This window comes from Microcaecilia unicolor, chromosome 1, assembly GCF_901765095.1.
Source record: "Microcaecilia unicolor chromosome 1, aMicUni1.1, whole genome shotgun sequence".
NCBI classification, from domain to species: Eukaryota; Metazoa; Chordata; class Amphibia; order Gymnophiona; family Siphonopidae; genus Microcaecilia; species Microcaecilia unicolor.
In genome coordinates this window covers 620,425,051-620,440,441 of record NC_044031.1, presented here as the reverse complement: position 1 = coordinate 620,440,441, position 15,391 = coordinate 620,425,051, and the positions used below count along the sequence as shown (strand labels likewise).

The 15,391-nt window shown below is 48.0% G+C and overlaps 1 protein-coding gene across 1 annotated transcript in view; it reads right to left on the bottom strand.

Annotated features, from left to right (window-relative positions):
• The window catches only part of PPP1R16A (protein phosphatase 1 regulatory subunit 16A), a 93,929-nt gene that overhangs the window by 13,460 nt on the left and 65,078 nt on the right, over positions 1-15,391 (bottom strand). Inside the window, exons 6-7 of the mRNA XM_030220273.1 lie at positions 14,754-14,879; positions 13,935-14,010 (exon numbers count right to left, since the gene is read on the bottom strand). Of these exons, the coding sequence (XP_030076133.1) occupies positions 13,935-14,010; positions 14,754-14,879 (202 nt within the window). The remainder of the gene's footprint in view (positions 1-13,934; positions 14,011-14,753; positions 14,880-15,391) is intronic.

The following is a 15,391-nucleotide window of genomic DNA, read 5'->3' as shown; positions in this document are numbered from 1 at the left end:
TGATTGAGTATTGAGCCAATCAGTGATAACTGGCCAATAACCAATTATCACTAATTGGCAATAACTGGAATTTATGACAGCATCTTTGTAGGGGTATTCTAACAAGAGGCGCGCGTAAATTCTAATACGCATAGCTGAAAATGGGGTGCAGCTATGGGAGGAGTGTGAGCACATCTAAGGCGTTACTCAAATGTGTGTCTGTTGATATAGAATTCGGGGAACACACCTACATTTAGGCGTAGGTATTTGCGCCAGGTTTTCAGTGGCATAAATGGCCACGCCTAAATACGGGCGCATTCCCTGGCCCTATGTGCTATTCTATAAACCGTGCCTAACTTTAGGTGTAGTTTATAGAATAGTAACATAGTAACATAGTAGATGACGGCAGAAAAAGACCTTCACGTTCCATCCAGTCTGCCCAACAAGATAACTCATATGTGCTAATTTTGTGTATAACCTACTTTGATTTGTACCTGTGTTCTTCAGGGCACAGACCGTATAAGTCTGCCCAGCACTATCCCCGCCTCCCAACCACCAGCCCCGCCTCCCAACCACCGGCTCTGGCACAGACCGTATAAGTCTGCCCAGCACTATCCCTGCCTCCCACCACCGGCTCTGGCACTTTTTCTGGACGTGTCTATATTTTAGACCCCCATTTACAGAATCTGGCCACAGAGTGCAACTTATCCTTATGGCCACTAGATTTCAGAAGAGTGCTGTTCAACTACTACACTGCATATATTAAGAGTAGAGAGAGCTGCACCCGAATGAGGTTAGCAGGAATCCCATGGTTCCCGAATGGATCCTCTCCAGATCCACAGGGATGGACGCAAGTCCTGTGGGGATCCTTCGAGTATGGACGTAAGTCATGCGGGTATCCCGTGGAAGTGTAGTGCCAGGTCAGCCTACCTATCTCCTTTCCTTGTGCCATAGCAATTATAGCACTAAAAAAAAAAAAATTAATGGATATGGTTGATAGCACTGAAATCCCCATAAGAACTGAGAGGGGAAGTTATCAACATGGGCTACTGTTGACTTATTTTACCACAAGCTGGGTTATTTTAGCACAGGGGACGGATGAGGATGCAGGAGATTACTTGCAGGGATGGAGGTGATTCCAGTGGGGACAAGCAGGGACAGCTGTAATTTCTGTCTCCATGCAACTCTCTAATTAAGGGTAGCTCAAATGAAAAGTACTTCTGTGTTTACAAGGTGTACGTGGGAAACTAATAATATTAGAAAAAACTATTACATACCAACATTCAACGAAAAAGACCTTTGCAGCAAACAGTCTGATAGGATGGGTGGGTCCTGAAAGGATCCACATGGAATGTTTTTTATATGGATAAAAACATTCCATGTGGATCCCTATGTGGTTGCTATGGATAATTTGTAAAGCAGTTTTTAGGCACTGCTATGTATTTCTCCTGATGAAGATTGCGAAACAGAAGGATTTCCTACTGTCGAGAAACAAGAAAATTGGACATTTTTTGCCAGAAGGATAATATAAATTGGACACTTTAATTTTGGAGAAACCCCACAGACTCTGAAAATCCTATGAGGCTGCACTTCTGCTATGACAATTTGGATGTTCTGAGCTAAGTAAAGTTTACTTTTTGTCAGAATTAGAAACCATTCATTAGTAAGGATGGACGTTTAAGCAATTCAAGCAATGTTATAAGAGTTTTTGCTCTATTTTGAGTTTTCTTTACTTGCAGGAAGGCTTCTCTGTTTAAATGAGGATTTTAGTCTAGTGAGGGATTGCTAATTAGTGTCTATTTGGGTGATTTATATTCATAGTGAGATCTAGTGTTGTGGGTATTTGGATCTGTATTGTGTTAAATTGTGTTACCCTCCCTTCTGTTTTTTAAACACAGACTTTTCTCCCACTTCTTTAGAATTTTTGAAATATTCTGGGAGCTTTTCTCTGTGTTTTTTTTTTCGGAAGGTGGTGGAAGCCTGTGATGTTATTTTGTACAGTGGAGCATAAAAGTCAGGCTCCCTGTTATACTGAGGCTATTTTTTAAAATTTAATATATTTTATCCTTCAGATCTGAATCCCCAGTGTGACACTATATTGGAGTGATGTGTTTGATAGTTTCTTTGTTATAACTACACACTCGTGCAGATTGTTTATTTGTGAGAATGTTTTTTATATACAAGAAATATTCTACCATACACTTATTTGAACAGATTAGTTCTTCATGACATTTGGAAATTAAAAAAGAAGAACCAGAGAACGTATTACAATTTGACAGTGAGTAAGAAAGCAGCAGCACAGTCCCTTAAAAACAACACATATATATTTATCAAGCCAGCATTTTTAGCACACGCTAACCGTGTAGATGCCCATAATATTCATATGGGCACCTACATGGTTAGTGCATGCTGAAAACGCTAGTGTGCCTTAGTAATGCGATTTGAAAGCGCAAAACCCCTCCGCGAAAAACTACACTGGCTTCCAATCAATGAATGCATCGCCTTCAAAATTTGTACCATGGTTCACAAAATTATCTACAGTGAAGCACCGGGATACATGACAGACTTGATCAATCTACCAACCAGAAACACATCCGAATCAACACGTGCGTACCTAAATCTACATTACCCAAGTTGCAAAGGACTCAAATATAAATCAACCTACGCAGCCAGTTTCTCCTACATCAGAGCACAACTGTGGAACGAACTGCCAAGGGCCTTGAAAACCATGAACGAGCAACGACACTTCAGAAAATCACTAAAAACTCACCTGTTCAAAAAGGCATATCCTTCTGACCCAACATAAATGACTGATTCCTGCGACACAACTTGACTAAAGATCGTAACTCCTCAGCTAAACGAATCTTTTATGTGGCTATATCACATGATCCTTTTCTACCACAACATAACTCTGTAACTGTTTTACCCCGGAGCCTGTAAGCACCTCTCCGGAGCTATGTAAGCCACATTGAACCTGCAAATAGGTGGGAAAATGTGGGATACAAATGTAACAAATAAATAAACAGAGCCCAAAGTCATAATCCTGTTAAAAGTTCTCATTGTGAATTCTTTGTATAAGAGTGAGGTCTGTCCTTTTATTTATTGATATTTGTGAAGGTCTGTTTCACTAAATGTTGGTATGTAGTATGTTTTTCTAATATTTATATTAGAATTCCCATGCTCACCTTGTAAACACAGAAGTACATTTCATTTGAGCTACTCTAATAACTGCACTCTCCTGACATCTAGTGGCCATAATGATAAGCTGCACTCTGTGCTTGTTTTTTATATATAAACGATCGCCAGAAATTGTTTTCAAGCACATTTTAATATAATTACGACCAGTAATGTCATTATAATCTCCTTATTCCCCCACTTTATCCACCTTAGTATGCAAGTTAATTATCAATGAAGTACTTATCAACAATAGAAATAATGATCTTGTATTTCAATTTTATAGTTTTTGGTGACCTTGTTGGTGCCACTTGCTAATACCCTTCAACTAGCACAATAGTCGGCACACACCTCTTCATGGGTACACCCGATTAACACGTTTTACAAATAGTAATATATTCTTTAATACTAATCTTAAATATTGCCAGACATGGGGGTACTGCGTCTGACATGCATTTATCGCCTCTACGAGCTGTCTCAAGGACTATCCCCCATAGCCATCTACAGTGCCAGAGCTGAGAGTATTAAAGAATATATTACTATTTGTAAAACGTGTTAATCGGGTGTACCGATGAAGAGGTGTGTGCCGACTATTGTGCTAGTTGAAGGGTATTAGCAAGTGGCACCACCGAGGTCACCAAAAACTATAAAATTGAAATGCAAGATCATTATTTCTATTGTTGATAAGTACTTCATTGATAATTAATTTGCATACTATGGTGGATAAAGTGGGAATAAGGAGATTATAATGTTTGAAGATTCCCACAAAAAAATTGTTGGTGCCAGTCAGTAATGTCATTATGTTATACTTTTTTAATAGCCAAAATGTAATATTATATTCATGGTGGTTCCGGTTCATCATCCATAAACAACAAGATCAATTTTTATCACACACAGATTATCATAACAGATTTTTAAGGCATTATTTGAATGCATTCATGGTCAGTACTGTTTTTACATGAAAACTGTATGTTTGATATATGATTTACTCTTTCTCATGGTCTTGACCAGTGTGCCATTTTTTTTTTTTTAAATTTCAATTGAGTTATTAGTAACAGATACGTATAAAAAGTTTTATTCTATTTTATTTTTAGAAATTATACCCCTGATGCAGGGGTGTAGCCAGACTTCGGTAGGTCCAGAGCTGAGGGGCACATTTTAGCCCCCCCCCCCCCATTGCCGCCCCCCCTCCCACCGCCGCCTACCTTCGCTTTTCCTGGCGGGGGACCCCAATCCCCGCCAGCTGACGTCCTCTCTGTCCTGCTGCAGTCAAAAAAGTCTTCTTCTTTCTGTTGCATGCTGACGTCCTGCACGTTGTATGTGCAGGACGTCAGACTCAGAGAACAGAACTTTTTTGACTGCAGCAGGACGGAGAGGACGTCGGCTGGCGGGGATTAGGGTCCCCCACCAGCAAAAACGAAGGTAGGCGGCGGCGGGTTCGCCGGGAGGGGGGTCCAGGCTGAAATATACGGGGGCCCAGGCCCCCTCAGGCCCCACGTAGCTACGCCACTGCCCTGATGCATGCATCTGCTGAAACATGCCCATGTTGTTTGTATTTATCCAATAAATCATCTTTTATGTGTCATACTGCTGTCTCTTTGTCTCCACGTGGTATATATTTTAATATGCCCTTGTAACAAACTATACGTGGGTAAAACAACACATTCTCTAAAAAATAGATTAAGTGATCATAAACATAATCTGAAGTACTCTCGTATGGATGCCCCTCTTGTCCAACACTGTGCGGAATATTCACACAAATTTGAAGATCTTAGATGTGTAGTGATTGATCACGCTCCTGCATATATTCGAGGTGGTGATCGAGATCGCCGATTAATGCAGAGGGAACAGCGTTGGATTTATAGACTGAAATTCCTGATGCCTAACGGTTTAAACAATAAGATTGAATGGAAAAAGTGTTCCTTTAAGATCCAAACAGTTGTACTTTTGAGTTAGGCTCCTTAACTTTTTCCACGTGATAGGTGGAGTACAAACAGGAAGTAGTTTAAATATCCTCAGTCTAGTGTTAAGAATCATAATGGAGTAGGCTGGTGGTTGTGGAAGGTGATCCTAAGTACCCAAAGTATGTGAGTTAACCAATCTCTCTTTTTTCGTAGAAGATGACAGATTTAAATATTTTGTACAGTTGTAGGTGCTGTGACGAGATGTTTTAGTCCGGCTCCTTAAGAAGCGAAGAGCGAAGTGGGAGCTTGCCGTCGGGCACGGACATGTATACTAACTCCAGCACAAACCACAGCTAAGTACTTTTGAATATCGTTGTTATAAAATATTATTATAACACATCATTGCTAGGATTTCAGAGGTTTTTTGACTAATGAGGATTCTTGCCAGCGTGAGCTGAAGATAAGCCACACAGTGCATTGCGGTCAGCTGTTTAGCTATAAGCACTATCAGCTGAGACCGAGATTCTGAAGTCTTTTCCTCTTTAACAAGCATAGTCATCGGATTAGTAGAGTACACGTTTGCTTTAAAATAGATGTTGTATGTTAACATAGCATAAGAGCAAACGCCAAAGATATTGTTTAATAAAAAAATAACAGAAATATGATCAAATCAACAAAAGGCATTTCTGCCTATCTAGGCTCAGATGAGACAGAATCATTCACCAATGTGAATAATTTTTAAGCAAGCGATTTTGTGCCAATTAATGTGCTTTTTTTTTTGTCTCAGCACAGCTGAATTTATAGGATCGTAGTACTTCTTTCCATCTGGACTTGGTAGATGAGTTGTGCTTTTACTCTTTCCAGACATTTGCAAGACTTTTTTTTTTTTAAGTACCTCAGGAGATCAATGTACCAAGGGTTAGGTTTGGTGGACCCAACCATTTGACATTTCTCAGGAGCTATGGTGTTCAGACATTCTTCAGTAATGAAATCCCACTCGGCCTTCATTACTAAGGGATCATTTGGTTGTATACAGATCTTATCCAAGACTAAATTCCAGAACCTGACACTATCAATTTTCCCCCTTGTTTTTACGATGGTTCTGACCTTGTTAGTGTTAACAAAAGTCATACACATGTGAAAATTAAAGTGGTCCAGAAAATGATCAGACCATGCTATGGAAGTCCAATTAACATCAGAGAGAAGTGACAAGAGTATGTCCTTTTTCATGTGTCGTGGTCATATAGCCAAGGATATAATCAAAGGATGTTAAAAAAGATTTGAGGCAGTTGACCCTGGCATCATCCTCTAACCCAAGAGGGTATGATACATACCTGTAGCAGTTGTTCTCCGAGGACAGCAGGCTGATTGTTCTCACGACTGGGTTGACGTCCGCGGCAGCCCCCACCAACCGGAAGAAGCTTTGCGGGACGGTCGGCACGCAGGGCACGCCCACCGCGCATGCGCGGCCGTCTTCCCGCCCGTGCGCGACCGCTCCCGCCAGTTGAATGACTAGCAAAAGATGAAACACACAACTCCAAAGGGGAGGAGGGAGGGTAGGTGAGAACAATCAGCCTGCTGTCCTCGGAGAACAACTGCTACAGGTATGTATCATACCCTTTCTCCGAGGACAAGCAGGCTGCTTGTTCTCACGACTGGGGTATCCCTAGCTCTCAGGCTCACTCAAAACAAGAACCCAGGTCAATTGAACCTCGCAACGGCGAGGGAACAACAGAAATTGACCTACGAAGAACAACTAACTGAGAGTGCAGCCTGACCAGAATAAATTCGGGTCCTGGAGGGTGGAGTTGGATTTACACCCCAAACAGATTCTGCAGCACCGACTGCCCGAACCGACTGTCGCGTCGGGTATCCTGCTGGAGGCAGTAATGAGATGTGAATGTGTGGACAGATGACCACGTCGCAGCCTTGCAGATCTCTTCAATAGTGGCTGACTTCAAGTGGGCCACCGACGCTGCCATGGCTCTGACACTATGAGCCGTGACATGACCCTCAAGAGTCAGCCCAGCCTGGGCGTAAGTGAAGGAAATGCAGTCTGCTAGCCAATTGGAGATGGTGCGTTTCCCGACAGCGACCCCTAGCCTGTTAGGGTCGAAATAAATAAACAATTGGGCGGACTGTCTGTTGGGCTGTGTCCGCTCCAAGTAGAAGGCCAATGCTCTCTTGCAGTCCAATGTGTGCAACTGACGTTCAGCAGGGCGGGTATGCGGCCTGGGGAAGAATGTTGGCAAGACAATTGACTGGTTAAGATGGAACTCCGACACCACCTTCGGCAGGAACTTTGGGTGGGTGCGGAGCACTACTCTGTTGTGATGAAATTTGGTATATGGAGCATGAGCTACCAGGGCTTGAAGCTCACTGACCCTACGAGCTGAAGTAACTGCCACCAAGAAAATGACCTTCCAGGTCAAGTACTTCAGATGGCAGGTATTCAGAGGCTCAAAAGGAGGTTTCATCAGCTGGGTGAGGACGACGTTGAGATCCCATGACACAGTAGGAGGCTTGATAGGGGGCTTTGACAAAAGCAAACCTCTCATGAATCGAACGACTAAAGGCTCTCCAGAGATGGCTTTACCTTCCACACGATAATGGTAAGCACTAATCGCACTAAGGTGATTCCTTACTGAGTTGGTCTTGAGGCCAGACTCTGATAAGTGCAGAAGGTATTCAAGCAGGTTCTGTGCAGGGCAAGAACGAGGTTCTAGGGCCTTGCTCTCACACCAAACGACAAACCTCCTCCACTTGAAAAAGTAACTCTTTTTAGTGGAATCCTTCCTAGAGGCAAGCAAGACCCGGGAGACACCCTCAGACAGACCCAACGCAGCGAAGTCTACGCCCTCAACATCCAAGCCGTGAGAGCCAGGGATTGAAGGTTGGGGTGCAGCAACGCTCCGTCGTTCTGCGAAATGAGAGTCGGAAAACACGCCAATCTCCACGGTTCTTCGGAGGACAACTCCAGAAGAAGAGGGAACCAGATCTGACGGGGCCAAAAGGGCGCTATCAGAATCATGGTGCCGCGGTCTTGCTTGAGCTTCAGTAAGGTCTTCCCCACCAAAGGTATGGGAGGATAAGCATACAGGAGGCCGGTCCCCCAATGAAGGAGAAAGGCATCTGACGCTAGCCTGCCGTGTGTCTGAAGCCTGGAACAGAACAGAGGCAGCTTGTGGTTGGTCTGAGAGGCGAAAAGATCCACCGAGGGGGTGCCCCACTCTCGGAAGATCTTGCGTACCACTCTGGAATGGAGCGACCACTCGTGCGGTTGCATGACTCTGCTCAGTCTGTCGGCCAGACTGTTGTTTACGCCTGCCAGGTACGTGGCTTGGAGAAGCATGCCGAAGCGACACGCCCAACGCCACATACCGACGGCTTCCTGACACAGGGGGCGAGATCCGGTGCCCCCCTGCTTGTTGACGTAATACATTGCAACCTGATTGTCTGTCCGAATTTGGATAATTTGGCAGGACAGCCGATCTCTGAAAGCCTTCAGTGCGTTCCAGATCGCTCGGAGCTCCAGGAGGTTGATCTGCAGATCCTTTTCCTGGAGGGACCACAGACCCTGGGTGTGAAGCCCATCGACATGGGCTCCCCACCCCAGGCGGGATGCATCCGTCGTCAGCACTTTCGTGGGCTGCGGAATTTGGAATGGACGTCCCAGGGTCAAATTGGTCCGTATGGTCCACCAGAGCAGTGAAGTGCGGCAACTGGTGGAGAGGCGGATGACATCCTCTAGATTCCCGGTGGCTTGGAACCACTGGGAAGCTAGGGTCCATTGAGCAGATCTCATGTGAAGACGAGCCATGGGAGTCACATGAACTGTGGAGGCCATATGACCCAGAAGTCTCAACATCTGCCGAGCTGTGATCTGCTGAGACGCTCTGGTCTGCGAAGCCAGGGCCAAGAGATTGGTGGCCCTCGCTTCGGGAAGGTAGGCCTGAACCGTCTGGGAATTCAGCAGCGCTTCTATGAATTCCAGAGACTGAGTTGGCTGGAGATGGGACTTTGGGTAATTTATCACAAACCCCAGCAGCTCCAGAAGTTGAATAGTGCACTGCATGGACCGGAGGGCTCCTGCCTTCGAGGTGTTCTTGACCAGCCAATCGTCGAGATATGGGAACACGTGCACTCCCAGCTTGCGTAGGTAGGCCGCTACCACCACGAGGCACTTTGTAAACACTCGTGGGGCAGAGGCGAGCCCAAAGGGCAGCACACAATACTGAAAGTGCCGTGCGCCCAGGCGGAATCTGAGATACTGTCTGTGAGCTGGCAGTATCGGGATGTGAGTGTATGCGTCCTTTAAATCCAGGGAACATAGCCAATCGTTTTTCTGAATCATTGGCAGAAGGGTGCCCAAGGAAAGCATCCTGAACTTTTCTTTGACCAGGAATTTGTTCAGGCCTCTCAGGTCTAGGATGGGACGCATCCCCCCTGTTTTCTTTTCCACAAGGAAGTACCTGGAATAGAATCCCTGCCCTTCCTGCCCGGGTGGTACGGGCTCGACCGCATTGGCGCTGAGAAGGGCGGAGAGTTCCTCTGCAAGTACCAGCTTGTGATGGGAGCTGAAAGACTGAGCTCCCGGAGGACAATTTGGAGGCAGGGAGGTCAAATTCAGGGCGTATCCGCACCGCACTATTTGGAGAACCCACTGGTCGGAGGTTATGAGAGGCCACCTTTGGTGAAAGAATTTTAACCTCCCTCCGACCGGCAGGTCGTCCGGTACGGACACTTGTAGGGCGGCTATGTTCCCGTGGATCCAGTCAAAAGCCCGTCCCCGGCTTTTGCTGTGGAGGCGCAGGGGGCTGCTTAGGCGCACGCTGTTGACGGGAACTAGCGCGCTGGGGCTGTCCCTGTGCCTGACGAGGCCTTCGGGCCGGCTGGTTGTACCTACGCTTCGCAAAAGAATAGGGTGCAGCCTGCCGAGCCCGGGAAAACCGCCCGCCCGCGGGGGCGGGTGCTGAAGGCGCCCAGTGGGAGAGCTTGTCGAGAGCGGTTTCCCGCTGATGCAGTTGGTCAACCATCTGCTCGACCTTCTCGCCAAAAATATTATCCCCCCGGCAAGGGACGTCATCCAGTCTCTGCTGGGTGCGGTTGTCCAGGTCAGAGGCACGCAGCCATGAGAGCCTGCGCATCACTATACCTTGGGCCGCAGCACGAGATGCCACGTCACAGGTGTCAAAAATCCCCCTGGACAGGAACTTTCTGCACGCCTTCAGCTGCCTGACCACCTCCTGATATGGCCTGGACTGCTCCGGCGGGAGCTTATCGACCAGGTCCGCCAGCTGTTGCACATTGGTCCGCATGTGGATGCTCATATAGAGCAGGTAAGATTGGATGCGGGTCACGAGCATGGAGGATTGGTAGGCCTTCCTCCCAAATGAGTCCAGAGTGCGAGACTCCCGCCCCGGGGGCGCCGAGGCGGTATCCCTCGAACTCCGTGCCCTCTTGAGAGCAGAATCCACGACCGCTGAGTCATGGGGCAACTGGGGCCGCATGAGCTCTGGGTCAGAGTGGATCCTGTACTGGGACTCTGCTTTCTTGGGAATGGTGGGGTTAGTTAGTGGTCGCACCCAGTTCCGAAGCAGCGTCTCCTTCAGGACATTGTGCAGCGGTACCGTGGAGGACTCTCTAGGTGGTGATGGATAGTCGAGGACCTCGAGCATCTCGGCCCTCGGCTCTTCCACAGAGACCACGGGAAAGGGAATGCTTATAGACATATCCCGCACAAAGGAGGCAAAGGAGAGACTCTCAGGAGGTGAGAGCTTCCTCTCCGGTGACGGCGTGGGGTCCGAGGGAAGGCCCGTAGACTCCTCTGAGGAGAAATATCTCGGGTCTTCCTCTTCCCCCCACGAGTCCTCATCCTCGGTATCGGACATTAGCTCATGTAGCTGAGTCCGGTACCGGGCCCGGCTCGACGTCGAGGCACCGAGGTCTCGGTGTCGTCGAGCGGTGGACTCCCGCGCCGGCGGGGACGGAGCTCCCTCCATCGACGTCGACGGGGACTCCACCTGCGTGGCGGTCGAGACCGGCACCGCAAGCGGCGGCGGTGTCGACAGCCCCGGCGCCGGGCTAGAGCTCGCCGGCGCCACAGTCATCGGCGCCGGGGGCGCAAGCACCCCCGACGCCGGCACAGCCTGGCGCATCAGCCCTTCCAGGATCCCCGGAAGGATGGCTCTGAGGCACTCGTCCAGGCCCGCTGCCGGGAAAGGCGGTGGGGCCGGTAAGGGTGTCGGTGCCAGAAGCTGCTGGGGGCCAGGAGACGGCACCGAGGTGCCGGAACCCCGACGCGTCGGTACCTCCACCACCGACGGAGATCTCTCCTCTCTGCGATGACGCTTCGGCGTCGACTCCCCTTCAGGGTGCACCGAGGGCTCCCGGTGACGGCGCTTCTTATCTTTTTTCCGGTGCACGTCACCGGCGCCGGAGGGCATGGAGGAGGAGGAGGTCGATCCCCCTCGGTCTCGAGGTACCGGGTCCGACAGGGTTCGGTCCCGTGGCTCACGAGCTGAGGGAGTGACCGGGGCCGACAGCCCACGCGGCCTCTCAACCCCACTCTCACCGGCGGACCGGCGGGCCGACGGGACCTGTTCTACTGGGGTCGCTGCCATCGGTGCCGATGTCTCGGGCATCGATACCGGTACCGAAGATCCGGCCTTCGATACCGATGCCGTCGAGGTCGACGTCGAGGGGCCGGCGCAAGTTCCAAAAAGACGGTCCCGCAGAACTTGCCTCGCAACCTGAGTCCGTTTCCGGAGACCGAGACACAGCGCGCACGACTTGAGATTGTGCTCCGGCCCGAGGCACTGGAGGCACCAAGCGTGGGTGTCGGTCTGCGAAATCGGCCGGCCGCAGCGACCACACTTTTTAAATCCACTCGGGACCTTCGAGGACATCGACGGAAAAATCGCGTCGGCGAAGTCAAAGTCGGCAATGGTGGCTAAAATCACACCATGAAAAAACTAGCCGACCGAGCGGCCACTAGGCCGCAACGAGGCGTCCCCGCTGGAAGCGAGGGAAAAGGGGAGCGCGTGCTCCACACGCGCGAAAATCCTTTTTTTTTTTTTTTTTTTAACAATACGAAGAAAGAAAGAAAGAAAAAGGAACCGAACGGGTCAAAGCAACGATCCGCGTAAACGCGGTCGAAAAATCCGGCGGCTGAACGGAGAGAGAGGCAATTGCACAACTCTCTCCAGTCGCGGAAAAAAAGTAACTGGCGGGAGCGGTCGCGCACGGGCGGGAAGACGGCCGCGCCTGCGCGGTGGGCGTGCCCTGCGTGCCGACCGTCCCGCGAAGCTTCTTCCGGTTGGTGGGGGCTGCCGCGGACGTCAACCCAGTCGTGAGAACAAGCAGCCTGCTTGTCCTCGGAGAATGTTAGATACAGTCTCCCTCGATTATCAATCTAGGGAATTGTGAAAAGCATAAGCTTAGGAGTTCAAATAGCCTTGCTTGAGCATCATGCCAAGAGCCAGGAGATCTGTAAATCAGTAAGACTCCAACAGTGCTATGAGGCATGTTAGAATCGTCATGAAATTTGCAGAGCATATATTCTAAGCCAGGAGCAGTGTCAGAATTAGAATCAGATAAAGGAAACAATAGTATAGTATGACCAGCCCTCCCCTCTGTTTATCCAACCTGGGGGAATGAAGGGTGCTGAATCCAGGTGGACATAAGAGAGACAGTTCAGGACTATTTTGTTCTTTTAGCCAGGTCTCAACCAGAAAAACAAAACTGAAATCACCTGATTCAATCGGTTCATGAAGCAGTACACAGTTTGTTCCTAACACTGGCACACATACAAGGTACCGGTACCTGTGGTAACCCCGTTGGAATTTCATGATGACAAGAGATAGAAGATAAATTGGCTAAGTTTCTCTGACGTATCTTAGGTTTGATCTTTCTTGGTCTGATGCCTATGATCTGTCCATCAGAATTTGATGGGCTGTCAGAACAGTCAGTCTGAGAGGCGAGAACCAGAACCCTCACCGTTCCTCCTGCTCCTTGATTTCTGATATGTAGAGTATAAGACTGGGATAGGTCGATTGAAGGTATCCTTGTAGCCTACCCCTAAACCACCCAGGCTCACCATACATAGACTGCAAACTAACCACCTCATGGTGAAGACCACTATACCATCAGGCAGGTTGTGACCAGTAGTAACACATTCAGTTCTAGGTATCAATAAGATCGTATAAATTCATCCATTTAGTTTAGAGATAAATTGACAACTGGTGTGCAAAGGAACGTGCCTTCAGCCTGCAGCTAGGCACTGTGGTAAAGTTTCCATGGCGTCTGCTGTCAGAGCTGGTGGGCAGAGCTTGCTCCCACGTTCAGCTCAGCTGGAACAGAACCGTATGCAGTTTGCTCCCACATCCCGATCCGGTGGCCCGGGATTAGCACAGAGCAGCCTCTTCGCTGGAAGATCAATCCAGCCCATAGAGCTCAACCATTAAGAAAAAGTTGTCTGAAGAGCTGCTGTTCCCTGAGGTCCACAGAAAGGAAGAACAGAATTACTGTGGTTTTTCTGTACTGTATATAGAGAAAAACCAAGATTCTTAAATAGCAACAAATGCACAGCAGAGAGCAAGAATATGTCCGGGAAAGATGCAGAAATTATCCTAGTTGTCCTGATTAAAAAGAGTTTCCAAGCACATCTTGATATATTGCCTATACAGACTCCAGGAGCCAGCTCATGTTGGGACAATGCAATTATTGCGATGAGCATTAACATTGAATCTGAGAGACTCAGATCATAAGAGCGAGGTTTATTCCTGTCCTGGTATGGAGATATTACCCACTGAAAAAGGAAGGGGCCATCTAGGCTCAACGTCATGTACTTGATTGGCAATACCATCCCTCACTCACCTAAAGGTGTTTCTTCCAGGCTGGACTTTGCATTCAGGTCTGCATCATGAGCCACCAACAACTCCACAAGATGAATCTAGCAGCAGAAGGGGCAGAGAATAACAAACAAAATAATATTCAACCCTAATGAATTTCTCATTTCTCCTCCCCAACTCCTACCTTGCACTCAGAAAAAAACACAACATATCTCGTAACAAAGGCAGTGAATACGAGGAGTTGCCCTAGGTGCATCTCCCGGGATTGACATGTGCTCCTCCCCCCCCCCCTTTAAGACATGAAAGCTCGAGTTTCCACACAAAAAAATCTGGTGTATTCAATGACAATTTTTCCTATAACATTCAATTAACTTTAACGGAGAAATGCTGGTCCAAACCACTCACAGGTTTCAGACTTGATCAACCTGGAGTGGGAGAGGTTGGGAACTGTGTAGACACTCCTTGGAAGGTTCTCTGCCTGGTGAAAGAGCGCTGTCTGAGTCCAATGACTCTAGATGCAAAGCTCTCAAAGTGAGGATGCGCCATGGCACAGAGATCTTAGAGACTCCCCAACTAAACTGCTCTGTTTAGTGGACATATTTGCAACAAAACAATCTCTCTCTCCAGTGTTTTTCTTTATTTTTACCTTGTTTCAATGAAACATCCCAGCAGTCTGTGGGGCTTTTGATGAGGCTAGAGCCAACACCATTGTTTACTACAAGCCAAAGAGGCTTACAACAATATCCACAAAACTATGAAAAGCTCAGTGCTCGCAGATACAGTGCTGTTAGAACATCCCAGCCCTACATCCCTGGGAAACACACAGGACATTTGTAATACTCACCTGTCCCCAGCAGGAGGCGGCGTGCAACGGTGTCCATCCATCACTGTCCCTCACACTCACCCTGGCCTTGTTCGCCAGTAACAGCTCTGCTGATCCCAAGTATCCATTCGCTGAGGCAATGTGCAACTACACAGAAAAACAGTTAAAATATCAGCGCAAAAGTTCTGACCTTTCTATTCTAGTCATGTCTTCTGTCCTTCCTAGAAACCCCTTCCATTACTCCAGCTGCTCCCCCACCAACCGCCGAGTCCCGTGCTTTGAAAGATACTGGTCAAAGAACTCCAAGTCGACAGGACAGATAGAGCTGGGCCTGGCCCCAATCCTGTTTCTCTTAGGCCCATGGGAACTACAAGCACAAGGCCACAAAGAAGCAAACTCCAGCTAGGCTCAGGCTTGCTCTGCAGACCTGCAGTCACTTGGTGAACACAATCTAGCACTCTGCTTGCAGCCTAAAATCTAAAAATGAGAAATCTTCTGCTAGCATAAAGTCAGGGAGCTTTGCTACAACCTACAATTTATTTCTATAGTGCAACTAAACGTACACAGCAGCGTACACAAACACGTTAAGACAGTCCCTGCATAGTACAGCTTACAATCTATTCAAGATAATCAGGACAAGCTTCATATCCTAGCCTATC